Raw genomic sequence first — 27,733 nt, 5'->3', positions numbered from 1 at the left:
CCTTCCGGTCCCTTCTTACTTCCTGCACTCCCAGGGAAAACTGCGTGCCCTAGTCTTGAGTCCTGTCTCAGGGTTTGCTTGGCGGGGAGCCCAGCCTGGACAGGGGGTATAAAAAAAAGAAACCCAAACCTCGGACCACCAACCATGGAAGACGGGAGGGGTTGCAAGTGTAAGATCCCAGTACTGTTCCAGACATGGCCAGGGCGAGGGACTGAGATTAAAGCATAATATGAACTCAGGGTAATCACTAAAATCATAGAAGGAGGTTGTATGACTTCTACTACATCTGTGGAGGAAAAAAGAACAAAGGAAATGTAACGAACCTAAGAGATACAGGAAGGGAGACAGAAGCATAAGAAAAGCACCATAATTAGAGCAGAAAGTAACATTGTAGAGTTCCCAGGCCAAAGCTGGAAGAGTGTGAGCAACAGAAGAAATCAGGGCATGCTGGGTTATAGCCGAAGAATAAAACAAACATCCATGGGCATCAAAGCACACCATCAACAGAGGGAAAGATGGCCCACAGGACGGGAGAAAGTATTTGCAAATCACATATCTGATACGAGATTAACATCAAGAATATGTAAAGAACTCCTAAAACTCAACAACAACAAAAATAAACAACCGGATTCAAAAATGAGCAAAAGATTTGAATAGACATTTCTCCAAAGAAGACCAACAAGCACATGAGGAGATGTTCAACATCACTAATCATCAGGGAAATGCAAATCGAAACTACAACAAGATACCACCTCACACCCACGAGGATGGCTACTGGCAAAAACAGGGAAAACGACAAGTGTGGGGAAGATGTGGAGAAATTGGAACCCTGGTGCACTGTTGGTGGGAATGTAAAGTGGTGCAGTCACAGTGGAAAATGTTATGGAGGTTCCTCAAAAAAGTAGACATAGAATTATCATACAATCCAGCAATTTCAATTCTGGGTGAACGCCCAAAGGAATTGAAAGCAGGGACCCGAACAGGTATTTGTACACCCATGTTCATAGCAGCATTATTCATGATAGATAAGAAGTAGAAACAACCCAAATGTCCATCAATGGATAGATGGATAAACAAAACGTGGTATATACATATGTAATGGCTAATATTATGTGTTAATTTGACCAGGCTAAGGGTGCCCAGATAGCTGGTAAAACACTCTTTGTGGGTGTGTCTGTGAGGGTGTCTCTGGAAGAGAATAGCATTTGAATCAGTAGACTGAGTAAAGAAGAGCACCCCCCCTGGGGCCGACTCCGTGGCCTGGTGGTTGAGTTCAGCGCGCTCAGCTTCGGCAGCCCGGGTTCACAGGGTCAGATGCCAGGCGCAGACCTATACCACTCACCAGCCATGCTGTGGCAGCGACCCACATACAGAATAGAGGAAGACTGGCACAGGTATTAACTCAGGGCTAATCTTCCTCAAGCAAAAAAAGAAAAAAAAAGAGGAAGATTGGCAACAGACGTTAGCTCAGGGTGAATCTTCCTCAGCAAAGATCACCCTCACCAATGCAGGAAGGCATTATCCAATCTGTTGAGGGCCCAAATAGAACAAAAAGCAGAGGAGGGGTGGATTTGCTCTCTGCACCTCCATCCTCTCCCACCCTCAGACATCAGCGCTCCTGGTTCTCAGGCCTTCAGACTCAGACCCAATTACACCACCAGGCTTCCTAGGTCTCCAGCTTGCAGAAGACAGATCATGAGACTTCCTGGCCTCTGTAACCACATGAGTCAATTCCTATAATAAATTTCCTCATCTCTCTATATTTTTTATATATATATATATATTATTGAGTCTGTTTCTCTGGAGAATTCCAATACAATACACAATTGAACTATTATTATCCAGCCTTAAAAAGAAGTAAATTCTGACAGCTGCTACAATATGGATGAACCTTGAGGACATTATGCTCAGTGAAATAAGCCAGTTACAAAAAGACAAGTACTGTGTGAGTCCACTTACATAAGGTACCAGAGCAGTCAAATCCATAGAGACAGAAAGTAGAATGGTGGGTGCCAGGGCCTGGGAAGGGAGGGAGGGAGGAATGGGGAGTTAGTGTTTAATGGGGACAGAGTTTCTGTTTGGGAGGATGAAAAAGTTCTGGAGATGGATGGTGGTGATGGTTTCACAAGGATATGAATGGACGTAATGCCACTGCAACTGTGCACTTAAAATGGTTACGATGGTAAATTTTATGTTAGGTAAATTTTAACACCACAAGAAAAATGAAGAAATATCCATGAGTCTGTATGGATATAAATGACTGAATAAATAAATAAATGGGGGAAAAAATTCAAATCTCCCACACAGAAGAATTCCAAATAATTTATGTACATATTTTACCCTCAAGGAGGGGGAGCACACCCCACACACACTCCTTAATTGTGGGCCTGTTCAGTGCCTTCCTTCCAAAGAGTCAGGTATGAAGAGGGAGAGAGGGCAGGTGACCAAGATCATGTCACAGAGATGTCACAGTGATGCGGTGTGAGAAGAAGGGCCCTGCACCTCCATGGTCTCCTCCCGAAACCCACGACCCCAGTCTAAGCAAGAGAAAACACCAGACAAATCCCAATACAGGGACGTTCTACAAGATGTCCTGACCAGCGCTCCTCAAAACTGTCAGGTCATCAAAACCAAGTAGGAGCCCAAGGGGGCGTGACAACTAAGTTTACTGTGGGATCCTGAACAGAAAGAGGACACTCGGTAAAAACTAAGGAAATCTAAACGAAGCAGGGACTCCAGTCAATAACACTATCAACATGGTCGGTTAAATGTGACGAATGTACGGTGCTAGTGTAACATGTTCTTAATAGAGGGAATGAGTGTGAAGTGTGTGCAAACTCTATGCTGTCAGCAATTTTTCCGTAAACCTAAACCTATCCTAAAAATGTTTATTTAAAAAAATCCAAATATATCAATAATCAAAATAATGCCATTTAAAACGATCTCCACTTTAAAGGCAGATTGTCAGACCGGATAAAAACAAACTCCAGATGCTTTCTGCTCACGAGACACAACCTGCAAACGTGAGGCTACGGAACGGTCGGAAGCCGAATGCGGAGAACCCCGAGGCAGCGACCTCCAGGGACCTGCAGCTCTTCTTTGAGGGGGTGTCACAGGCACTGCGAGCTCCACGCGCTTGCTGGGTCTGGGGTCGCAGTCTCAGAACATTCTCTTCAAGCACCTCTGGATTGGCATAAAAATCGATCATTGATTGATCCACAAAGAAATCTCGACCTTAAAGATCAGCATCAAACTGATCAGCTTTTCTGACTACCGACGTTTCGATTAACCGTTAACTCAAGACCAGAGTTGAAAGGGGTTGTTTCTCGAAGGGAGTGGGCCGGGAGGGCTGCGGGTTACCAGCCCTGGACACTACCTACGGTTTTAGTGAAGACACAGGCTCGTCTTGGAACACGTGACCGTAGCCATCCGGGACCTTCCGGGAGAGCGTCAGAACCCCACCCCACCGGGGAGGGCGATGACCAGGAGGGGCTTCGCCCGCCCCTGCCCGCCCCTGCCCGCCCCTGCCCGTCACTCGGCCCCACCCCGTTCCTGTCGTCACCCGGCCCCGCCCCGCCCCCTGCCCGTCACTCGGCCCCGCCCCGCCCCCTGCCCGTCACTCAGCCCCACCCCGTTCCTGTCGTCACCCGGCCCCGCCCCGCCCCCTGCCCGTCACTCGGCCCCGCCCCGCCCCTGTCGGTCACCCGGCCCCGTCCCGCCCCCTGCCCGTCGCTCGGCCCCGCCCCGCCCCTCCCCCGCCCGGGGACCACTCCGCGCCTCTGCACCAGGCGGCGCTCGCGGGCCGCGCGGAGCCGGGAGAGGAGGGGTGGGGCGGGCCGCTGGGCTGGCAGCCTTCCGGGTTTGCGCGTTTGGAGTCGGCCCTTCCGCGGGTTGGAGCTTCGCGGGAGTCAGCGTCCCAGGCCGTGTGTCCCGGCTGCTCTCCGTCCTTCGTTTCAAAATCCTGCCCTGGAAGGCTCACTTCTGGGTTCCCACAATTGCTAGGACAAAAATAGGCATAAATATCCCTTTCATTCGCCTGTAAGGCAGACGACAGCTCAGCCCAACGCAGGTGGCGAGTGGTGGGGCAAGGTGCGAACTGCGGAAAAGTGGAGCTACCGCTCGCCTTGGGCTGATCCCTGATCCCAAATATCCAGGCCCCCAGAGAAGCACCCCTGGCCTCAGACAGCCCTTTGTTCCGGGTGGAGCCGGTTCACACCATGGGAGGGGGCAGGCACTGGACCATGAGGGGCCTGCCCCAGGGGTCCCTGTCCTTGTCCTAAGACGCTGCCCAGCTGTGCTCAGGGGCCTGGCCTGCTGCCCTGCCCGGTTGCTGTGTGATTCAGTGTGGCCCTGTTCCGTCCAGGCCCAGCGGGGCTCACAGCTGACCCCTGGCAGCCCTGTGCCCTGTGGCCCCTGCTCCTCTACAAGGCTCCAGGGCCTTCGTATTCTGGGGGCTCTTCCTTCCTTGTTTTCTTCAGTCTTGTTTGAATGTGACAACAGCAAGGTCATTTGGTCCAAGACATTCTAGGTTCCAGTGGGCCCAGCAGCTGGAAGGGGGCAGGAGCCTGGAGGTATGTCCTGCATGGAGGGGAAACTGAGTCTCAAGGACGTGAAGCCCCTTGCCAATGGGGACTGCCTGCCCCGCCTCTCTGCAGAGCCTGGCCTTGGGGGCAGCACCCACGGCCCGTGGAGGGCAGGACTGGGCAGCAGGGGTGGGGCACGCATGGCCCTGGCCTCAACGGGCCCCAGGGAGCCCCCAGTTGGGGTTGACCCACAGCCCCTCACCCCTGCACCCTCTGTGGGGTGTTCCTCCCCATGGTCTCTCTCAGAGGTCTGGGCACCTCAGTGCCCACCCAAGGCCTGACTCCCGTGGCCACCAGGGTCTGGGGGGGCAACAGGACAGAACAGACAGCCCCTTAGAAGTCTGATCTGTCAGGCTGAGCCACCCCCAGGGGACCCCAGGGCAGGCCTGGGCATGAGCCCTGGGCAAATGCCCAGGGGAATGCAGCAAGGCCCAGCGGTCCCTGACAGACGTCACAGTGAGAGCTCCAGGGCCCCTGCCTCTGTGCAGCCGCCCCACGTGCCCAGCCATGCCTGCTGGTTTCCAAAACATCCAGCGCCTGCATGCCCAGCTGCTCCAGGAGGGGCAGCCCTGAGGGCCCGTGGATGCTTCTGGGTCTACCCAGCACCCCTGCTGCTTGAGGTCCCAGTGCACTACTTCTTCTTCCACCCCGGGGCTTCCAGGACCACCACCCTGGGATTTCACCCTGCTCCAGGCCCTCTGGCCCCCAGGGCCCTCCTCGTCTCTCATTGCCCCTTCCGGGCATACCTTGCATCACCTCCCAGGTGGCAGATAGGCTGGGCTTCAGGGATAGGATTCTTGACAAACAGCCCCAGGCCCTGGTGGCACTCTCGAGAGATGGGGTGAGCCACACCTTCAGGATCCAAGTCCCGCTGCCGCTGAGGACTGCAGGACTGAGACCCTGGAGGCCAGGGGACTAGGGGTGCTGCAGGGGGTGCTGGGGCCTAGATGGCCTTGCAGAAGGGCATTGCTGTCCCCCCATCCTCCTGCCTGCCCCCGGACATGTGCAGTGGCGCCCAGCCTGAGTGTCAGGTGCTTGCCTGACTTGGAGCAGAGCCTGGAGGCCAAGGGCAGGTGGGGGCAGGAGAGTGCAGGGACCCAGTGATCCCCCCTTGCTGTCCTCGCTGGCCCAGCCAACACCCAACCACAGGCACCCCCACAGCTACCCGGGTGCCCACCTCCACTTCAGAAGGCAGCTGAGGGGCTCTGGGTGCTGGGGCTGCCCCTGGGTCCTCATCAGGGGTCCTGGGGCAGTTCCATTGGCCTGAAGGGCTGGACTCATGCATGGGGCAAGGGGGCAGCTGGCCCGGGGAGGATGGCTCAGCAGACAGAAGGGGCCAGCGAGGTGGGGAGGAGAAAAAGAAGGAGACTGACCCAGGGCGAGGGGCTGGATCCTCCCTGTCCAGATTGAACAGTGTCCCCAGGTGCTGAACAGGAGTAAGGGGGCCCAGCAGGATCGGGTGCAGGGGGCTCTCCAGGGAGCAAGACCCTCCACACACCTGTGTAGCCCACAGCTCCCCTGGGCCACCTTTATTCAGCACCTGCTCCAGGTTCTGCCCCGGTGAGGAGGGGTCGCTGCTCCACAGGCAGCCAAAACCACGAGAACCAGTCAATAAGAATGTGCTGCCGAGGGGCCGGCCCCGTGGCTTGGCGGTTAAGTGCACGTGCTCCGCTGCTGGCGGCCCGGGTTCGGATCCCGGGTGCGCACCGACACACCGCTTCTCCGGCCATGCTGAGGCTGCATCCCACAGACAGCAACTATGGATGTGCAACTATGACATACAACTACCTACTGGGGCTTTGGGGGGGAAAAATAAATAAATAAATAAATAAAATCTTTAAAAAAAAAAAAAAAGAACGTGCTGCCGGGAAGTGGAAGAGGCCATGGTGTGGGGTTGGGGCGGATGCTGTGCTGGGGGTTTGTGGGGGAGAAGCGCTGGAGTGGAGGCCGGGTGACAGCACGGGCCCTCCCTCCCCTTCTTCTGAGGTGCCACCAGGCCCAGATTCAAGGCCTCCATGAAGCTGGCTCCCCCCTTCACCCCAGCCCTGTCCTGCCTCCTGGCTGTGTTGGTTCACATGTACCCCCACCCCTCAGGACAGCTCTGGGATCCTACAGCTCCCTGGGTCCCTACCTGGGACCCCATCCCACACTAGTCCCTGCTGCCCTGGCCACACGACCCTTTTGTCTGCAAAGTCCCCCCATCTCTCTGGGTCTGGGGTTCTCCTCCTGCTCACCCCTCACCCCTCTCCCCTTGAGGGGACTGGAGCCCCAGGACGTCCTTGGCTGCACATGGTCCCCCGTGGCCCCTCACTGGCCTGTGGCTCTCCACGCCCACTGTACACCTGCTCCTCTGCCTAGTATCTGTAAACATCTTGGGCTAGAAAGGTCCAAGACACAGCACATTCTCCCCCTGCCCCACCTCAACTGCCCACCCCGGCTGCCCCTCCCCATCTTCCCAGTGAGCCACCCAGCTGCTCGGACACTCTGGTGTCGCCCCTACCTCCTCTGTACCCTCATCCCTGAACCACCACAGGTCCTGTCACTCCAGAATCTGTGGCCCTGTCCTGCCTGCCCAGCCCATTGTGCTGCCCTCCGCACGGCTCACCCGACTCCACAGCAGCCAGAGGGGGTCACGCCCCTGCTCAGACTTCCCAGTGGTTCCATCACAGCCCAGCAGGATGCCCTCCTCACTGCCACAGGTCCTAAGTAAGCTGACTACCACGGACCACCACTGACCAGCAGAAGGACTAAGACACCCTCCTTGGTCTCCTCCTCTCAGCATTCATCTTTTTTTAAGAAGTAGCCGGCCCTGTGGCTTAGCGGTTAAGTGCGCGCGCTCCGCTACTGGCGGCCCAGGTTCGGATCCCGGGCGCGCACCGACGCACTGCTTCTCCAGCCATGCTGAGGCCGTGTCCCACATACAGCAACTAGAAGGATGTGCAACTATGACATACAACTATCTACTGGGGCTTTGGGGGAAAAAAAATAAATAAATAAAATTATTAAAAAAAAAAATTCTTATGAAATTGCAAGGGACCCCAAATAGCCAAAACAATCTTGAAAAAGAAGAAGAGAGTTGGAAGACGCACACTTCCCAATTTGAAACTTACTACAAAGCTACAGTGATCAGGGAGCCGGCCCGGTGGCACAAGTGGTTAAGTGCACGGCCCAGTGGCGCAAGTGGTTAAGTGCACGCGCTCCTCTGCAGCGGCCCGGGGTTCACCGGTTCATATCCCAGGCGCACACCAATGCACTGCTTGGCAAGCCATGCTGTGGCAGCCTCCCATATAAAGGAAGGCTGGATGGGCACAGATGTTAGCCCAGGGCCAGTCTTCCTCAGCAAAAAAAAAAAAAAAAGAAGAGGATTGGCAGATGTTAGCACAGGGCTGATCTCCTCACAAAAAAAAAAAAAAAAGCTACAGTGATCAAAACAGCGTGGTACTGGCATAAAGACAGATGTATAGACCAATGGAATAGAATCAAGAGCCCAGAAAGAAAGCCTCACATTTATGGCCAATTGATTTTCGACAAGGATGACCAGACAATTCTATGGTGAAAGGACAGTCCTTTCAGCCGAGGGTGGTAGGAAAACTGGACATCCGCATGCAACAGAATGAACTTGAACCCCTGCCTCACACTACATGCAAAAATTAAGTCAAAAGGGATCCAAGACCTAAATTTAAGAGTTAAACTATAAAACTCTTAGAAGAAAACATAGGAGTAAATCTTCATAAATTTAGATTTGGCAATGGCTCCTTAGATACAAAACCAAAAACACAGGCAACAAAGAAACAAAAAAGGAAAAAGAGATAAATTGAACGTCATCAAAATTACGAACGTTTGTGCGTCAAAGGACACTATTAACAGAGTGAAGACCGTGAAGACCGACTGACAGAATAGGAGAAAATATTTGCAAATCACACATCTCATAAGGGTCCAGGGTTCAGAATATACAAAGAGCTCTTACAACTCAACAACAGCCCCAATAAGCACATGAAAAGATGCTCCACATCACAAATCGCTAGGGAAATGCAAATCGAACCACAGTGAGACACACTTCACACCCACTAGGACGGCTGCGATCAAAAAGGCAGACGGTGGAAGTGTGAGCGGGGATGTGGAGCGATTGGGACCCTCGTGCTCTGCTGGTGGGAATGTAAATTAGTTCAGCTGCTGTGGAAAACAGTTTGGCGGTTCCTCAGGTTAAACACAGAGTTACCATACGACCCCACAATTCCACCTGTAAACGGATGTTCAAACAAAAACATGTACACTGATATTTATAGCAGCTGTAATCACAAGAGCCCGAAGATGGAAACAGCCCAAAGATCCATTGACGGACGAAGGGGTAAACAAAGTGTGGTGGATCCGTGCAACGGATTATTCAGACATAAAAAGGAGTGAAGCACTGACATAGCTACAACATGGATGAACTGGGAGAACGCGTGATGCTCAGTGAGGGAAGCCAGACGCAAAAGGCCACATGTTGTATGATTCCTCTTATATGAGGTACCTGGGACAGGTAAATCCACAGAGACAGAAAGCAGACTGGTGGTTGCCGGAGAATGGGTGGGGGAGTGAATGGGGAGTAACTGCTCAGCGGGGACGGGGTTTCCTTTTGAGGTGATGACAGTGTTCTGGAACTAGATACAGGTGACAGTTGCACAATAACGTGAATGTACTAAATGCTACTGAACTGTGCACTGCAAAAGAGTTTAACAGTAACTTTTATGTCATGTGTAATTTAACACGATTAAAAACAAAAAGGTAGCTGGTGAGGCAGAACCTCGGTAGGAGAACCACGCCTTCCCCTCCGTGCCGCTGTCCTGGCTGAGTCCTGCTTCCCTGCTTCCAGGAAAGCTGCGCAACTGCTGCCTGTCACTGGAAATTGCCCCGTGGGGCATCTTCGCAACAGATGACCTCAGGCCAGCTTCCTAGGGGTAGCAAGGCCGTTCCAGGGCTCACGGTTCAGGCTCTGAGTCCATCTTTGGGCTGCCCCTTACCTGGCCGGGCTAACAGGGCAGTGGGCTCGGGAAGGCTTTGTGGCTCCTTAGTAGGCACCCCAAGGGGCTGGACCTCCCACTCTCCTCCTGCCTGCTGGTGCCCCAGGTGCAGGCTGTTTACCTGGCAGATGCTGACGGAGCTGAGTCCCGGGGCGCCATCTGCAGGGAGATGAATCCCCACAACGACTGGGGTGGCCCTCCCCCAGGCAGGGCCCTGGCAGGGGGAGGCACGGGGAGCTGAGACCAGGGCAGGTCCAGTGGCCCTGAGAGCAGCTCCCTCCCATTCCCCTGGACAGGTTACTGTGATCCCTGCAGCCACCACCCCATCAGTCCCTGCTCATGTTTGCTTTGGGAACTAAGGGGGTGCACAGTGTGCAGGCTGCCCGCACTCCGGGGGGTGTCAAGCCTGGGCTGGGACTGGGGTGGGGGTGGAAGCATCAGTCACCCTGCAGGGCCTGTGGCCCACCAAGACAATGTGGCCCACCTGGCGTATACGTGATACTGGGGCTGTGTCCCTGCTTCCTGGTCCCAGGGATCCCTCCCTGAGCACATCAAGTCCTGTAGGTGGCACCTGAGGACAGGAGGCTTGGCCAGGCTGGGGAGGAGAGTGGGGTCGCCACAGGGGGTCTTGAGGGCTCAGAGCCTCAAGGCCTGGCTGGGGCAGCAGCTGCCCCTGAGCCAGCCCTGCTCCTGGCCTCCAGGCCCCCGCCTAGTGGGCTCCCTCTCCCAGACCCCTCCCACTCTGGGCACTGAGGCTTCCCTGTCCACTCATCTCTCTGCTGCCTGCCTGGGCTCCCATCTCCCATCTGTGCGTGGGTGTTGGGGTCGGGTGTCAGGGTCGTATGTGCCCCTCTCTGACCCTTGGTCTCTCTGCGGGTCTCTGAGTCTCCGCATCACACTTTCTGTCTCTCCCCTCCCTGTCTCAGCGTTCCAGCCCTGGCCCAGGATGTGCCTCGGGCACGGCCGCAGCTGCACTCCAAGGCTGGCGGGTGACTGCCTGGCCTTCTGCAGGCAGCTGGGGGAAGTGCTTGTGGAGAACAATTGTGGCCTCCCTGCCAAGGGACCGCCCAGGCCCGGACAGGAAATGGGGCTGAGGGCTGGAGTGGGTGGGAGCGCTCACTGCCCCTGGGGTACCCTCAATGCCCTTGTCCTGGGAGGCCAAGGAAGTTGCTGCTCGGGGGGTGGAGGCAGAGCAGAGTGGGGAGGCCAGAGCCTGCCCAGTCCCATCCCTCCAGGCTCTGCCTCAGCATCCGGTTTCACGACAGAGCAGCCCAGAGGCTGGGGCTGCCTGGCCTCAGCCAGGAGGAGCAGGGAACCTGGGCCTGTGTGGGCCTTGAACCCAATAACCAACAGAGGCTTCACTTCTAAGGAGCTCAGCTGTTGCCCAAATCCTGCTTTTAGCCAAGAGGCGTGTGGGGATACCTGTGCTTTTCCTCTGTCCAGCAGCCTTTCTCCTCCTAGTGACAACACTTGCCTTTGCTCTGGGCCTGCGTGCTGTCCCAACAGAGCCACTGACTGTGTCCTCTCCATTCCCTGTTCCCAGGGCGACACGAAATCTGAATGGGGCTTTTCAGAGCCTTCCTGGGGTCAACATACAGAATTCTCAGAGTCTTTGGAGCACTGTAGCTGCTAAGCTGGGGGTGATGGGAAGGCGGGCCCATCAGCCATTTCCCCACCAGGCAGAGGGAGAGAAAAAGAGGCACCACTTGGGGAAGCAGAGCCAAACTGACAGCCTCACTGAATGCCTGGATCCAGTTATGCCTGAAGCCCACTCATCTCCTCGTGGGCTCATTCCCTGAGCCAGTCAATTGCCTCTTTTCACATAAGCTGGTTTAAGCTTCTGCCACTTGCTGCCCCGAGTCCTGACTGATCCAACTCACGTGTGTGTGTTATGTACATGCCTATGGGTGCACGTGCTTCTGCAGAAATGTGTGGGGAATGCCACTCTCCCCACTCATGGTTGCATCTTTCTCCATTACAGAGGTTTGTATTTTCAACCAAAGATGTCTCATTCTATGAATAATGATGTTGAAAAGCCCGTGGTTTAGGTTTCTCTGTGGCACCCAGAGCCAGTGGATGGAGCCAGGCTTTCCACCTCCACAAACGCAGCCCCAGACTCTGCAGTGAGACCAGAGCCCGCAGAGGAGGGTGGGCTTTCTTGTGCATCTCAGAAGACAACACGGTGTTTGCTGGAGCTGATGGTCAGAGCTAAGCCCTGCCCCCACGGTCTCAACCCGCTTGGGACAGCTCCCTCCTGGAGTGGCAAGGAGGCCGCCTGGGCCTTCCCTGGGGTGTCTACTCCAATCTTAGGGCCGGGGTGGGGGCATGCCCCCTGAAGTGCAGCTGCCCACCTCCGTGTTTGCCCCTCCTCCACTCCTCATGTGGCACTTCCTGATACCCCACTGCCCCCCAAGTTTTGGTGCCCCCATGAGGGATGTCTGGTTCCTGACCAAAGGTGGGTGGCCAGGAGGGTCATGGGTTTGGACGTCAGGTCACAAGAGGCACGGTGGGGGACTTGGGGATAAGGGACGAGCCATGTCTTGGGAGAAAGAGAGGAGGGGTCCCGGGATCTTCCAAGGTTGCTGGCAGCCCGGAGGCAACGGCCACACCCTCCCCAAGGCTGATAAGGCTTGCTCTGCAGCCACATCAGCCTCCTGAGCTGTGTTGTTTGTGACTTGCTGGCCACGCCCACATGGGGCCTCAACCCTACCCTGGGCTCTGAGGCCACCCACCCCCAGGCCGGCTCCCAGGAGGCTCGCTGGTCAGACAGATGTGCAGTCAGAGACCTGGGCCTTCCTGGCATCCAGTGGGCACTCGGTAAGTGTCTGCAGAGAGAAGGAATGAGGAGGGGCCTCCTTACCATCCTCACTATCTTGACCCCGTTTTGTCACCAAACCCTGCCTCTGGAAGCCTGCAGGAACTAATTAGCGCTTCTTCCGGATTACCTACATACTGCACCCTTCCATCCCTGCCTTGTCCTTGTCCTCCGTCCTCTGGGGCGTGGAGACAGGGTCTGGCTCCTGTCTCACTTACTGGAAGCAAAGACTGGAGGGCCACGTGGTGGAGAAACAGACAGTGCTCCGCAGGACACAGACAGACTCTTTGGGAGCTGCCCCCTGCCGCCTGGAGACCCTTCAAAGCCAGGCTTGGAGTAGGTCCCTGGCAGCAGGTCCTGGTCACGTGCACAGTTTGAATAATTCAGATTTAAAAAGACCTACTTTCCCGGAAGACCATTTCCTGCTAAAGAGCAGATGTGGCAGGAGCATCTGAATTATGCATCTCGCTCCCCAGGTTTTAATGATGGCCAGGCGCTGAGCCAGGCACGGGGGCAGCCGCCTTCACCCTGGGGCCCTGCTCAACCCTGCAGCTGCTTGGCTGGCCTGGCCCTGGGCTGGCTACTGCTGTTCGTGTGCAGCTCTGGACTCAGGACCACAGGCTGATCTCTAAGCCACTTACCTAGAGACGGAGGGAGTGTTGCTAGGAAATCAAGAGAAGCCAGGGTTCCTGGCTGGCTGGGTGTGAGCTCTCCACAGTTTGGGGTAGCGGGCAGTGGGTCCACCACGGGGCCCTGATTTGTGTCCCACTGAGGTTGGGCCTGGGCAGCAGTGGGAGCCAAAAACTGCAGGAGGCCTGGGTGGAGTGGGTGGTGAGGGGGCAGGGAGGGCAGGGTCCCCAGAGCAGCCTTCAGACCCTTGAGGTCTAAAGGGCCCTTGCCGGAAGCTGGAAGCTCCTGTAGGTTCCTGAGAGCCGATCAAGGCCCAAGGCACATGTCCCCTGGCCTAGGGGTGGGGAAGGGACCCCTGGGACTAACTCTGTGGCCTGTGTGCATTGGAGGGGGATGAGGCCCCAGGCTGTGCAGGGGATTGGGAATAAGTCCCCATGTCCCCTTCTCCTTCCCTCCAGCCTTCCCCTCAACTTTGCCCCTCATACCCGGTCCATAAACACATAAAGGAGGGTTTGAGGCCTGGCCACAGGGCAAGTTCCAGGGAAGGCCCTGACCTTCCCTGCACCCTGCAGACCTACAGATTAGCCAGGGTGCCAGGGCTGCACCCCAAAACCTTGGACAGCTGTGGCAGGCACTTGCCCTGTGGCCCTGGTATAAGTGGGGATGTGCCCTGCCAGGCCAATTGTGGCCTGTGGGACTGGGGAGCCCTGGGCCAGCCCTGCCGGCACACCTGCTGCCCAGTCAGGCCTGCAGCCTGGTGCCCCTCATGGCCCTCGGGTGGGTTTGCCGGGAACTAGGATGGCAGGGTGGGGGTTCTGAGGGTCCCCCAGGCCTCCTGCCATCTCCACAGCAGCACAGAGGTCTCCGCAGAGACCACTCACCCCCCTGCCCACTTCCTTCTGCTCTGCTGTGGCTCTGCCTTCCTTCCCCCACCTTTCACATCCTCTCCCTCCTCCCCTTCCTTCCCTCCTCATTTCTACTTTTCTAAGTCCTGGACTTAGGTAGGCATTGAAGGTTGGCATCAGACCCACTGGATTGGGAGGAATGTCTCTGACCCTGAGTCTGGGGCCTTGGGTCCATCATTTCTGGGACCCACCTGCCAACGCTCAGGACACCCATACTTCTGACTGTGCGTCACCCACCTCCTCCTCGCCAGCAATGGGCAGTGCTGCAGAACCACCCACCTCCACTCCCCGGGCTGCCGGCCCTCGTCCTGGACACAGTAACCATTCTCTTCCAACCGTGCCTGCTCCCCCAGCCTGTGGTCCTCATGCTGAGTTGTGCCCCCTCACTTGGAACACAGAGGGTGGCTCACACCCCTTTCACCCGCCCCGTAAACGTTCCCTGAGGACCCACTGTGGGCCCCACACTGCTGGAGCAGCAGTCTAGGAAGTCAGCAAAACAGCCCGTGAATGAACCATGTGCAGTCCAGGAGTGAGAGCTCTGAAGAAAAGTGAAGCTGAGAGGCACTGGGGAGGTCGGTGGTGGTCGAGGGGGGCCAAGGGAGACTCACTGTGGTGACTGGAGGTTATGGAGGAGACCCTCCCCGGCAGATGGAGCCACAAGGGCAAAAGGCCAGAGCATGGAACGTGGTGGGCTATGTGTGTAGCAGAACAGAGAGAAGCCGGAGTGCAGGACAGAGAGGAGGGCAGAGGGACCTGGAGGTTGGAACTGTCGATGGTTTTGAACAGAGAAATGATATGGTTGACATTCAGTCTTTGCTCAGCTGAGCAAGGTGGACATCCCTGCAGGGGTGAGGACTGTGGTGGCCCAGTAGAGGTGAGAGACCATGCCGAATGAGGAGGGCGGGGTGGAGACTGGTTGGAGATGATGGAGATTGGTTACATGAGGTGGTAGTTTGTGTGTGTGTACATATTCATGTATGCCTATACATACATATGTTCTCTAGCTCTGTCCGCTGGAAGCAATGACACCTTAGTAGCAGTGAGCACATTCAGAGCTTGGATCCTGGCTTCTAAATACCATTCCCAACTAAAAGGAACCAGGGCTCCTTGGAGAAATGGCTGAGTTCAGGTATGGGACTGGGAGGGTCTAAGATGAGCCTGGAGTGTCCTGTGCCAGGAATTGAGAAAGGGCTCCAAGGATGATGGGGACATGTTTGTGGGCTGGTAGGAAAGAGCGGAGTTAAGGGTGGGGACAGGGAGCACAGCCCTCAAGTGGGTGGGAAGGTATGGGCCCAATGCTGGAGTGAAGGGCTGCCCTAGACACACACAGATACACACACAGACACACACACACACACAGAAGAGAAACATCAGCTGCAGCTGGGAAACAGGCTGGGGAAGGCGGGAGGGGTGATAGGGCCCCTTGAGGTTGTGGCCCTGGTTTAAGGGGACAGCTGCATTCTTGGGTGTGTTCTCCAGCCTCCTTTAGCCAAGCCCTGTAGGCTGGAGGAGAAGGGGCCCTGAATTTGATCTAGAAAGGGCAGCACAGGGAAGAAGGGGCAGGAGGCTGAGGGGGTTGGCAGGGTGACTAGGGTTGGGGACTGCAGGCTTTCAGTGAAGAAGTCAGTGGGGTGAGAAGCTGTTGGAAGTGGGGAGGCAGAAGTCAGCTGAAAGATGGAGGTGGTGGGCCAGGGGCTGTTCTATTGACATTCATATTGACATTGACATTGTACAGAAACTACAGGCTGGTGACATCTGACCCATCTCCGTCCCCTTCCCTTTCCCCACTTGGGGGGTCTTCAATCCTCAGCTGTCCAGCTGACTTCTCAGTGGCATTTGCAGGGGTCGACCATCTCTCCCTCCTGATACTTTCCTGTGGTCACACCTCCCTGCCCAGGTGGCCATTCCTGACAGGGGGCCCTGGGCTTGACCACCCGAGGCCACACTTGCCTGCACGGGCCTGAGCTCACTCAAGCCTCACCAGTAACCCCAGGGACTGGCCTTGTCCACGCGGCAGTGGGGCGTCCACCCCACGACCTCGTCCAGCGTGGAACCCGCTGGGCCACCGCCTTACATGAAGGAATTGATCAACTCCGTTGCACCTGCGGGCCTGAGGGTTGGCCTGGGCTGGGCCTGCGCAGGGCACGTGTGCGTGGTGCGGGTACCTGGCATGCGTGTGTGTGCAGGGTGCAGGGTGCCTGTGCGAGTACGGGGTGCAGTATACGGTGTGGAGCGCTTGTGCAGGGTGCAGGGCACTAGTGCATCGTATGGGGTGTCCAATGCGGGGTGCAGAGTGCAGTGCGGGGTGCAGGGCTCCTGTACGGGTACCGGGTGCGGTATACGATGCGGAGCGCTTGTGCTGGGTGCGGGATGCCGGGTGCGGGGTGTATGTACCAGGCGCGTGTGCAGGGTGAGGGTTAGGGGTGCCTAGCGCCGGGCGTGGGTGTGGGGTGAGGAAGGATCTGCCTCCCGCCCTGCAGCCTCCACCTACGTCCGCCTGGCTGGGAACCGAGCGGGTCGGCCCCTCAGGCGCGCAGTCGGGCATGGGAGAGGCCCAGGCCTAGCCTCGGGGCTCCCGGAGCGGGTCCCCGAGGGCGCGGCACGGCCCCTTTAAGCGGCTCGCGCACGTGCGCGGGCCCGGCGCCGGGGTCAGGGGGAGGAGCGCGGGCACGCGCATGCCAGCGCCGGGCCGTGCGCGCGCGCGGCGTGCGCGGTGACGCGGCCGTGGGGTTTCCCGAAGCTGCGGACAGGGGCCGCCGCGCCCATCCCGATGGCTGGAGGCGTCTGAGGGGCGGACGGAGGCGGCGGCGGCGGGAGCGGGCGCGGGCGCGGGAGTGGAGTGGCCGCCGCGGGACCGGACCGAGCCTCGCCGGCGCATCTGCCCGCAGCGCCCGCGGAGCGGCCCGAGCGCGACCACCTCGCGGAGCGGCGGCTGAAGCGGCGGGCGCGGGCGTCAGGGGACGAGGCGCCGAGGTGAGCGCGGCGGCCCCGGCCTGGCCCGGCCCGGCCCCGGCCGCGACCCCGGCGTCTCCCGCCGCCCCGGGTCCCCGCCCGGGCCGCCCCGCCCCGCCCCCACCGCTGCCCGCCGCGTCTTCCTGCCCCGCCCGGGCAGGGTCGGGGGGGTCGGCGGGGCGGGGGTAGGCGGCCCCTGAGGGCGGCGGCGGGCGGGCCGGTCCGGGGTCTAGGCCTCGGGCTGGGGTCCGCTCTGGCGTCTGGGTCCAGGTTTCCGGCCGGGGCCCGGCGTGCGGGGTCCAGGTCCGGGGGCCGTCATCGGGAGGCCGGGCGGGCGGGCCGGGGCCGGGGCGGCGAGAACAAAGGGCGCGGGCTCCCCGGGGGGCGGGGGCGCTCGTCCTCCGCTCGGGAAGGACGCCGCGTTTTAAATGCAGCTTTTCTGGCGACTTTGAAGTTCGGTTTGGTAACGACGCGATGGAGAGGGGACAATGAAATGAGGAAGCTGGGGCCCGGCCAGCGGCCGCCCGCCTGCCCGCGGAAATTCGGGGGGATTTGGGGCAGAAACAAAGGGCTGTGCCGGGAGCACCAAACCTGTAGCGATTCTCGGCTATTTTCGTTTTTACCGAGAAGTGGCAGGCAGCCCCGTGGCGAGCCCGTTCTCGCTGTTTTCTCCCTCGCCCGGTGCGGAGCGTGCGGGCGGGTGGGCTGGGGGTGGCCTGGGGCCCCCCGAGGGCACGAGCAGGGCCGGGCCGGGGTCCCCGCGCCCGAATGAATGGCTCCGAGGCCAGGCCCCGCGACAAGATGGCGCGTCCGCCCCGCTGCCATTGTCAGCCGCGCGCGCCCGGCCTCCCCCTGCGCCCCGGTTGTGTGTGGGGCTCCATGTGCGCTGTTTGTCAGGACCGGGGTGGGGAGAGGAGGGAGCAGCGCGGGTTGGGTGCCCTCCTTCGGCCCCTGGGGCTTTTCGGTGGCAGCGGGGTGGGGGCGGGGGAGGCGTTGTGCTGAAATGCCACCAGGGTGGTGGCTCGGCCATCGGACTTGTGAAAAGCCTTCTCTCTTTCCCTTGCAAATTGATATTTGATTCAAAAGGTGCTCGAACATTTCTTAAGTGCTTTAAATTGCATAGTTAGCTTGCAGAAGCAGTGTGAGCTTTAGCTGCTAAATTCCTCTTTATGGAAGCTTGTTAGGATTGTCAGATTCGTCTACCGCGGGAAGACTGATGTATGAATTTTTATTTTGGGGAGGGAAGCTGGTGGACGTTTACCGTTCAGGAGTACGTTACTGAGTTCATGCGTAAACGATGTAGACATCTTAATCTATGGTTTTGGTTTGGAGAGTATTAGTGGGTTTTTTGTGTTTTCATTTTGCTGCCTATCTGGTAACACAGTGATCTCAAATAATATTTGATGATTAAGCAGTTGCTTATGAGATTGATTATTAACTAAAAAAATATGTAGATTATTTTTCATGATTAGCAAATAAGGTGTTAGGTTTGTGAGAAGTTCCTTTTAACTCTAGATAGTGGACAAGGTCTTTGGAGCATCGTTAGCCGTAAGATTTCTATCTGAGTTCTTTGTTTTCTAATTTGAAGCTGTAGTCTTTTTTGGGGGTGGAAGCATTCTTTATTTGAAAGTAAAGTTTTAGTTTGCATTCTGTTAAGATAGATAGGGTCTATTCTGGACTCTTCCGGAAGGTATGTATTGCAAAAAGAAAGTGAACAGGCAGTTCCTTTTTTGCTTGCTTAATAATACTGAGTGTGTGGCTGGGGACAGAGCTGGTGCCATCAACATGGAAGCAGGTCTGAGAACCTCCACACGGCAGAACTGAGTGGTAGCTTTTGGCTTGATTCAACTCTCCAACAATTAGAGCTGTCCAGAAATGGAGTGCGACTGGAAGGGCCAGAGGCCGATCTTGTCAGGATCCTGTGGGGGAGATTTCCTGCTGCCGAGTGAGGCTGGACTGCAAGGCCTCTGTCATTCCTGAGACTCACTCCCGTGTTACCTGCTTTTGCTTTCTCAGGCATTGTAAGTGCTACAAACTTTTCTTAGAAGGTGAGAATTGAGGAAAACAAAGTTAAGTTTTATGATTGTGCCTGTGGCTCACTCCCCTTTCCCCCTGCTCCGGGGCTAGTGCTAGGGCTACGTTTTATCTTTGGCTGGAGTGGTTGGTTCGAGAGTAAGCCTAGAGAGGACATTGTTCAACTGTGCCCGTTTTGACTCTGAATTGCTACTTTCTTAAGTGAACACACCCACCAGACATGTATGATCTCTGAGTTTTCACTGGAACTGTGTGTATCTCATCAAAGTACTAAGCAGAATGCTCTTTAATGATACCTTAATGAAGATTTCTTTCTACAGATTTCTTTCTGTTTGATATCTTTAGTTAGTTATGTTTTTTGGGGAGTTGAAGTAAATCCTCAGATTTAATTTTAATCTCAAAAGAGATTGAAAAGACGGCCAAAAGGCTGCAGAATAATGTATTGTATTTTTTTAAAGGGTAAAACCTTTTCAGATTTTTTTTGTGCCCAGTAACTTTGATTTCAAAGCTTGAATTAACCTATGTAGACTTTATTTTGACCACTTGAGAAATAGACTGATTTTATGAGGAGTTAATTTATTTCTCAAAGCTTTGTTCTTTTACATTTACTTTGCTAAAAATTTCTATGGCTGTTATTAGTTGGCTTGATGGGGAAAGTTGTATTTCTACGAATAGCTTTGAGAAAGGTCTTCAGGATATAAGACTTATCTACCATCAGTTGGCCTTTTAGCTAATACTTGAATAACACTGATTTTATTTTAGACGTGCAGTATTGGCGTTTATTATAGTTTTTTTATTGTTTTTTTTTTTTCCCCTGTCCAAAAGATTTGGCTCATTTGGTCTGTAAATTGGATTAAATTCTTAGTCTACAGACTTTGGCTTTTAGCATTAGTGGATTGGTAATAGATAGTCTCAATTTTGTTATCTGGACTTGACCATATGGCGTACCATATTATTTTGAAACCCCTATTTAGCGTAAGTCTAGTAAGGCATTGAACAAAAAGTGTTAGAATTTTTTAACCCTGGTATAAATTCCGATTTCAGGTTTGCATTTGTTGATAGGAGTGGTTAGAGAAATGATGAAGTAGACAGATCAGTTAAGTGGTTTAGTGAACATAGAATGAGGGGATAAAAACAAATTTAAATTGAACCTGAGATCAGAGAAATAAATTTACAAAACTGAATGTGTAACATTATTGGAAGAAAGAAACAGTCCAAATATTTGAGGACTGGGTATATATTGAGTAATGCAGTATCACATTGACTGCTCGGGAAAAGGAATGGAGTACCACTTCTTTTTAAAGCTATGAGTTTTGTTCCAGAACTTTCATTTAAGAAATGTAGGCAATCTATAAACATTTGAATTGGTCGGTGGATTAGGGGAATGCCAAAACCTTTTTAACCGTTTTAGCCCTCTTGTGCTTGTGGCAGTGCCAACTGTCAGGTGCCACAGTAATCGATGGAAATTACTGCTGGCCTCCAGTGGTAGAGCAATCTTGCTTTCTTTTTCTTTTTCTTTTTTCTAAAGACTCAAGTGAGTATTCCCTTATTTGACTTTGTAAATTAAAATTCTGGGAAAAAGCCATTTCTAAAAATTTACTGATTTAAAAGGCCAAGTCAGGATTATCTAAGATTATCTAATACTTAAGAGATTATTCAGTTGAACCTATATTGCCGTTGATGAAAGGTTATGATTTAATAATTAGCTGCTCCAAGCTTAGTAATACATTTTACCAAGGGAGGAAAGACTGTATTTATTCTTTAACCTGTCGGGACTGGAATACTAAGGGCATGGTTAACATATGGTTTACTTGTGGGTAATTGTGTTTTTGTGTGAATCTTTGTGTCTTCTGACTCAGTCCTGTGGCAATTTTGAAATATATTCCTGATGAGGATTGCAGACTCTCTTAACTGCCTGTCCAAGTGTTGTAGATAATAAAGTTTAAGAAAATTCTGGCCACTTTCTAATTAGACAAGAGAATGTTAAAGCCTCTACAATAGGTTTCCAAAAAATTGTCATAGGAATTTTAAAATAGTTCCTGAGTTCTAGAGAGGGAGAGAAATTCACTCGAAAATTCTGAGATTTGCAATTCTGAAGGATTGAGACTGTCCGAGTTAGAACTCAGTTCTGTAACTGAACTTACTGGTTTGGGATTTTTTGTTGGACTTGTCTGTGTCTGTTTCCTCATCTGTAAAACGGGCCTCCTGGGACCTCCTTCCTGAGGGGCTTGTGAGGATGAAGCCAGTTCTTGCAAAATCTTTGCCACTTATTTATTACCTCACTTTCTCCTGAGTCTTCTCTCACATTTCTTTCTTTTCTCGAAAGTCTTCTTTACCTTTATAGGATAATTTTGATTCCGTAATTCACTTTGAAAACTGGTAAAATTATTGTTTGTTTTTGAGAGCTCTCACCCAACCTCCCTCTTATGATGCTGAATTTTTTTTGATTTCACAAAACTTTTTTTGATGTCCCTTGATTCACCAACTAGTGACAATAATGATCAAATATTTTTCATATATTTTCATAAATATATATGTAATATATATGTATATATAAGTACTGTAACTGGAAATTTGTTTTAAAAATGCTTACTCAGCACCTTCTCTGCTAGGTGCTGAAGCTATAAATTCTCATAGAATGGGAGTGGCCCAGGGCCTTACTGAGTTCATAGTTTAACAGGAGACTGCTGAGCAGGTACAAAGGAGAAATGCAAGTGCAGTGGGTCACAGGGGCAGCTGACCTATTCTAGAGGTTAGTGATGACTTCTTAGGAAAAAAGTTTATATTGGGACCTGAAGAATCCTCCAGTTGGAGCTTATCTGGCAGGCAGGTGGTGGGTGGAGGGGAAGAAAAGAGTGTTCCAGGCTGAGGAGATGGCATGAGTGTTTTTCATGCAGCAGCCATTTTGCCTCCTTCACCTGCCCTGTCTCCAGCACCCAGAACAGTGTCTAACGCATGATAGGTAATTATGTATCCAGTGAATGAGAGCGTGTAGCTTCCGTCCAGGGACGGAAGTTCCAAAGGGCTTGAGAGTGGTGAGAAATGGATGCTGAGAGGTCAGAACCTTGGTAAAGAATTCGCACTTTTACCTTGAGGGCCTTAGGAAGCCTTCAAAGGGTTTTAAGGAGGTGATTGATCTGATCAGGACCGTCACTTGGTACTTGAGCTTGGAGCATGCCAAGAGGAGGGAGGAGGACTATGGTCAGAGATTCCAGATGGGATGCTGGTGTAGAGAGGAAGGGAATCTGGACTGGGGTGGTAAAGCTGGTGACTGAGAAGACTTGATGACTGAATGAAAGGTAAGAAAGGTATAAATGACCACAGGTTTCTGTCCTGGACATCTGGGTGGCTGTTTTGCGTTTACTGAAATAAGAAGCCGTGCTTTGGTGGGGGAGATAATGAGTTTAGTCTGGGGGACTGGGTTTGAGGACTCTAGGAAGCGTTCCCACATTCTGTATCAGAGGTCTTTCTACTCCTCTACTCCACTTTCTACTCCTAGAGGTTCGTTTGGACAGTTCGCTCCCTTTATTCTGGTCCTTGTTCAGACACCCTGTTGTCAGAGAGCATTCTCTGATCTCATTCATCTCCATCATCTTACCTTGCCCTGTCTTGCTATCCCTTATGTTGATCTTCCCACTAGTTCTGAGCTCCTAAGACAGGCACTTTTGTTCACTACAGTATTGCCAGCCTCTGAAATAGGATGCGCAGTAAGTATTTGTTGAATTCTTGACTTCTGTACCTGTGAATGAGGAGCTCTGGAGGAATGGTGTGGATGGAGGTAGGGCTTTCAGGGTTATCAGTATTCAGAGATTGAAGACTTGGGAGTAACGGTCACTTAGAGCACAAGGTCTCGAGTGTGATCTTGGACTGCTGGGGGTCTCTGAGACTCTTCCAGGGATCCATTAGGTCAAAGCTACTTTCATAATCAGATTAGGATGTTATTTGACTTTCACTGTATTGACATTTGCATTGATGGTACAAAAGCAATAGTGGGTAAAGCTGCTGATTCTTTAGCACAAATCGCGGCTGTGGTACCAAACCAGCTATAGTAGTAATTGTAGTCATGGTGTTCTTTACTGCCATGAACTTGTGGTAAAAAAAAAAAAAAAAAAAAAAAAATCCAGTTTAATCTAATGTCCTTGATGAAGCGACAAAAATTAATTTTCTTAAACTTCAACCCTGAGTACCCATGTTTACTAGTCTGTGACGAAATGGGAATGAGGGAGGCATAAAGCACTAATGTGCCTGAGTACTGTAGCTGTCTCCTGGGCAAGTGATCATGCGGTTGTTTGAGCTGAAAGGAGAGCTGACAGGAAATGATGGCTGTTTAGACAGGGGTATTTGGCAGATGTTTTCTTCTTCTTCTTCTTCTTTTTTTTTTTTTTTGTGAGAAAGATCAGCCCTGAGCTAACATGCATGCCAATCCTCCCCTTTTTGCTGAGGAAGACTGGCCCTGGGCTAACATTGGTGCCCATCTTCCTCTACTTTATACGGGACGCCGCTACAGCATGGCCTGACAAGTGGTGCCTCGGTGCACACCCGGGATCCGAACCCAGGCCGCCAGCAGCGGAGCACACACACTTAACTGCTACGCCATGGGGCCGGCCCCTCAGCTCTTTCGTATTGAGGTAGACATTAAAGAGGTGTGCGAAAATGTAAAATATTGCTGCTCTTCTCATCAAATTATTTTTCTAGTTTTTTGTAAAAATGTTATTTCCGGTAACATAATAGGCTTATTAAACATTTTTAAAACTTCTCCATTTAAATTTCTAATGTAGTAAGTATCCGTAGGTATAACCCATGTAAACAAAAGCCCCTGGATCCTCAGTAAGTAAGAATGTAAAGGGAGCCTGAGACCAAGCTGGCTGAGCTGCGCTGCTTTGGAGAGCACATCAGGGGCCTTGTCCCAGGGTGCCTGCAGGGACCAGGGAGGTCCTCAGCTGGAGACAGCCTATCCTAATGTGTCCCCCCGGCCCCCCTTGCAGTATTATAGGGGTAGGATTGTGCCTTTTCCTGGGGAGAAGAACCCAGAGATTCTCTAAAGTTGAAGACTATTGGTGTAGCTTGAGAAGAGTCGTTGAGACAGAGCCTGAGGGATGGCATTAAGGGATGGGCAGAGGAAGAGAAGCTTCAAGGAGCAATCAGAAGTTGGCAGAATATCAAAACATAGTGTCAGAGCCTATGGAAAGAGTCTTCTGAGAGGGGAGGAAATGGTCAGAGTAGCAAATTTGGCTGAGTGAGAAGTAGACTGAGGATTCAATGGTCAAGATTCCCTAGGCCCGGGCTGGCCCGATGGCTTAGCGGTTAAGTGCACGCGCTCCACTACTGGCAGCCCGGGTTCGGATCCCAGGACCGCACCGATGCACCGCTTCTCCGGCCATGCTGAGGCCACGTCCCACATACAGCAACTAGAAGGATGTGCAACTATGACATACAACTATCTACTGGGGCTTTGGGGTAAAAAAAGGAGGAGGATTGGCAATAGATGTTAGCTCAGAGCCGGTCTTCCTCAGCAAAAAGAGGAGGATTAGCACGGATGTTAGCTAAGGGCTGATCTTCCTCACAAAAAAAAAAAAAAGATTCCCCAGGCCCTGTGAGTGGCAGTGGGGTGTGGGGAGGCTCTGAAAGAACAGGGCGGAGAGGCATGTGGGGTTGAGGGAGGGCTCTGTTCTGCCTTGATTTTGGATGGAATAGCTTGAGCATTGTGAGGTGCTGAGAGAAAGGAGCCTGTAAAGGGGAAAGGGGATTGTCAGTAAAATGCTTATTCGAGGCCTGAGCAGTGCCAGGGAGCAGCTGGTGATAGGGCAGTGATGAGAGACACCAGCTCTCCCCTGGTGAGAGAAGCGTCATCTGTCGTCTGATAGATGGAGATGGTGGGCAAGGGTGTGCTGAAAAAGAAGGCAGGGCTAGGGGCCGGCCCAGTGGCATAGTGGTTGTGTTCAAGCACTCTGCTTCAGTGGCATGGTGTTCTCGGGTTTGGATCCTGGGCTCGGGCCTATACACCGCTCATCAGGCCATGCTGTGCTGGTGTCCCACATACAAAAAATAGAGGAAGATTGGCGCAGATGTTGGCTCAGCTGCAATCTTCCTCACCAAAAAAAAAAAAAAAAAAAAAAAAAAGGCAGGGCCATGGAGATTGCTGGCATTTTAAAAAGGGTGGTTGAGGGCCGGCCCTGTGGCTTAGCGGTTAAGTGCGCGCCCTCTGATGCTGGCGGCCCGGGTTCGGATCCCGGGCGTGCACCGCTTCTCCGGCCATGCTGAGGCCGCGTCCCACATGCAGCAGCTGGGGGGATGTGCAGCTATGACGTGGAACTATCTACTGGGGCTTTGGGGGGGAAAAATAAATAAATAACATCTTAAAAAAAAAAAAAAAGGGTGGTTGAAACATTTGAGCAGAGAGCAGGAGCAGGTGAGAGGATGAACCAGGCAGATATATGGGCAAAGGGGGAAGCCTCAAGGCAGGACCTTGCTTGGAATTGAAATAAGAGGTCCTGGGAAATTGATGTTAATTTCCACTTGGCATAGACTTTATATAAATAAAGTATGTTGGGAGAGGCACTTTAAGATTTCCTGTTGAAATAAATGCCTTCAAACCTTGGTCCTCCAGTCCTCCACCTGGCATTTCCTTGGCAGTAGATGAACTTGCATTTTGCTCTGTTGATGATCCCGATGCTCTTAGCTCCTGTTCGTTGGGTGCTTACTATGCCAGGCACCATAATAAGAACTTTATGTTATTACTCTGTGATCCTCACATCAACTCTGAGGCAGGTACTGTGAGTAGTCCATTTCACAGATGGCTAAACCGGCAGGGAGATTAGGTAATTGGCCAAGGTCACAGCCAGAAATTAGTGGAACCCACGTTTGAACTTGAGTCCTTTGCCTCCAGAGCCTGTGCTCTTAATTGTTACACCATGGACCTTCTAGCATGAACTCTTCTCCCTTCCTCTTTCGTCTCAGGAGACTTCTGTGTCTGCCTCTGCCTCCTTCATATAGTATTAAAGGGAAGATTCTTCCACCTGAAAACATATTACCAATGATTTTATCTTTAGTTTCTTCAGGGGCTCCTTCTGTTCTACCTTGAGACATGACTAAGTCTTATATAACTTAACCCTCTGGTTAATCTTGGTATCTTGTTCAGCCACTGTTCTTATTTTTCTCTTTTTAAAATTAAACTTCCCGGATAGGCGATCTGTTTCCACTGCCTCGGTTTCTCTATCTGTCTTGTCCTCATTCTTTGAGGACCATGTTCCTGTTTCCCCTAAGCCACCAGTGTTGTTTCTATAAAGATGTCCTTTTAGTAAATCCATTTTATTGTCTCAATTTTTATCTTTAACTTTTGCATTTTAATAATAAAAATGTTTAATATGTTTATTTTAGAAAATTAGGAATATAACAATGAGAGGAAAGGGGCCGGTCCGCTGGGTTAAGTGCACGCGCTCCACTGCGGCGGCCTGCGGTTCGCTGGTTCGGATGCCGGGCAGCGCACCGACACACCGCTTGTCAAGCCATGCTGTGGCGGCATCCCATATAAAGTGGAGGAAGATGGGCACGGATGTTAGCCCAGGGCCAGTCTTCCTCAGCAAAAACAGGAGGATTGGCAGATGTTAGCTCAGGGCTGATCTACCTCACAAAAACAAAAAGAGGAAAAAAAAATCTGTAATTTCTCTATCAAGAAATAACCACATAAGATTGTTATGTTTCTGGTTAGTCTTTTGTATTGCTCATGCATATGTGTGCAGAGATTTTTTTCCCCCAGATTGGGGACCACACTGTATATATAGATTTTTCATTCTAGTTTTTCTACTTTGTTACATATTATGTGTATTTCTGAATGTCATTCATCTTTGAAAACATGACTACATAACAGTTGTCGATGTAACAGTTGTCATTTCTTTCCCCTGTAGTTTAACTATAACCATGTGTTGGACATCCTGGTTCTTAGCTTTGAGGCCTGGAGCAGGTTATTTAATACTTCTATCCCAGTTTTCTCATCTCATATTGTAGTTGTGAGGATTAAATGAGATGTGCAAATAAAATGCTTAACCTCATGCTTAGCATGGCCCAAGAACTAAAATGTTAGCTTCCGTTACCACTGCTTCTTATGATGTCTAGCTCCTTTGCCTTCCTCTGTGCTTCTCCAAGCCTCCCCATGCTCTTTATTCCTGTCTTTGTGGTTGCTGTCTTAGTTAAGGTTTTCAGAGGTTCTTCTGCTTGGCTCTGAAATGTTGCTCTGTTAGTTTTCTGTGGCTGCTACAACAAATTGCCACAAACTGAGTGGCTTAAAACAACAGAAATTTATTCTCTCTCAGTTTTGGAGGCTGGAAGTCTGAATCAAGGTGTTGGCGGGGCAGTTCCCTCTGATGCCTCTTTCTAGCTGCTGGTGGTTGCTGGCAATCCAGTTTCTGCCCCTGTCTTCACATGGTCTTCTCCTCTCTGTGTCTGTCTCCACTCTTATAAGGACACCAGTCATTGGATTAGGGCCCACCCTAATACTGTATGACCTCATTTTAAATTAACTAATTATACCTGCAAAGACCCTTTTTCCAAATAAAGTCACATTTATAGGTTCCAGGTGGACAAGAATTTTCAGGAGACCCTGTTCAACCCACTAGAGCTTCATCCTTGGCCCTGTTCTTGCGTTGCGTTCCTAACTCCCTGTCTGCCATGTCTTGACCTTCCCTCCACGGTTAAGCTTGTAAAAAGAAGTCGCAGTTGCAGATTGAAGAAACCAGTAAGTGGGGGCCGGCTCTGTGGCTTAGCGGTTAAGTGCACGCGCTCCACTACTGGTGGCCCGGGTTCGGATCCCAGGCG

The 27,733-nt window shown here is 52.5% G+C and overlaps 2 protein-coding genes across 3 annotated transcripts in view; one reads left to right on the top strand and one right to left on the bottom strand.

Moving 5' to 3' along the window:
• Positions 1-9,487, bottom strand: part of CALML6 (calmodulin like 6) — a 16,655-nt gene extending 7,168 nt beyond the window's left edge. Inside the window, 2 exon segments of the mRNA XM_058553861.1 lie at positions 5,330-5,483; positions 9,370-9,487. Coding sequence (XP_058409844.1) covers positions 5,330-5,483; positions 9,370-9,487 — 272 coding nt within the window.
• Positions 9,488-16,768: 7,281 nt separating this feature from the next.
• Positions 16,769-27,733, top strand: part of GNB1 (G protein subunit beta 1) — an 84,368-nt gene continuing 73,403 nt past the window's right edge. For both annotated transcript variants that reach the window (XM_058552679.1, XM_058552678.1), the window contains exon 1: positions 16,769-16,909. The gene's annotated coding sequence lies outside the window, so the exon portion shown is untranslated. The remainder of the gene's footprint in view (positions 16,910-27,733) is intronic.

Source organism: Diceros bicornis, chromosome 13, assembly GCF_020826845.1.
Source record: "Diceros bicornis minor isolate mBicDic1 chromosome 13, mDicBic1.mat.cur, whole genome shotgun sequence".
NCBI classification, from domain to species: domain Eukaryota; kingdom Metazoa; phylum Chordata; class Mammalia; order Perissodactyla; family Rhinocerotidae; genus Diceros; species Diceros bicornis.
This window is presented reverse-complemented; position numbering and strand designations above follow the sequence as displayed.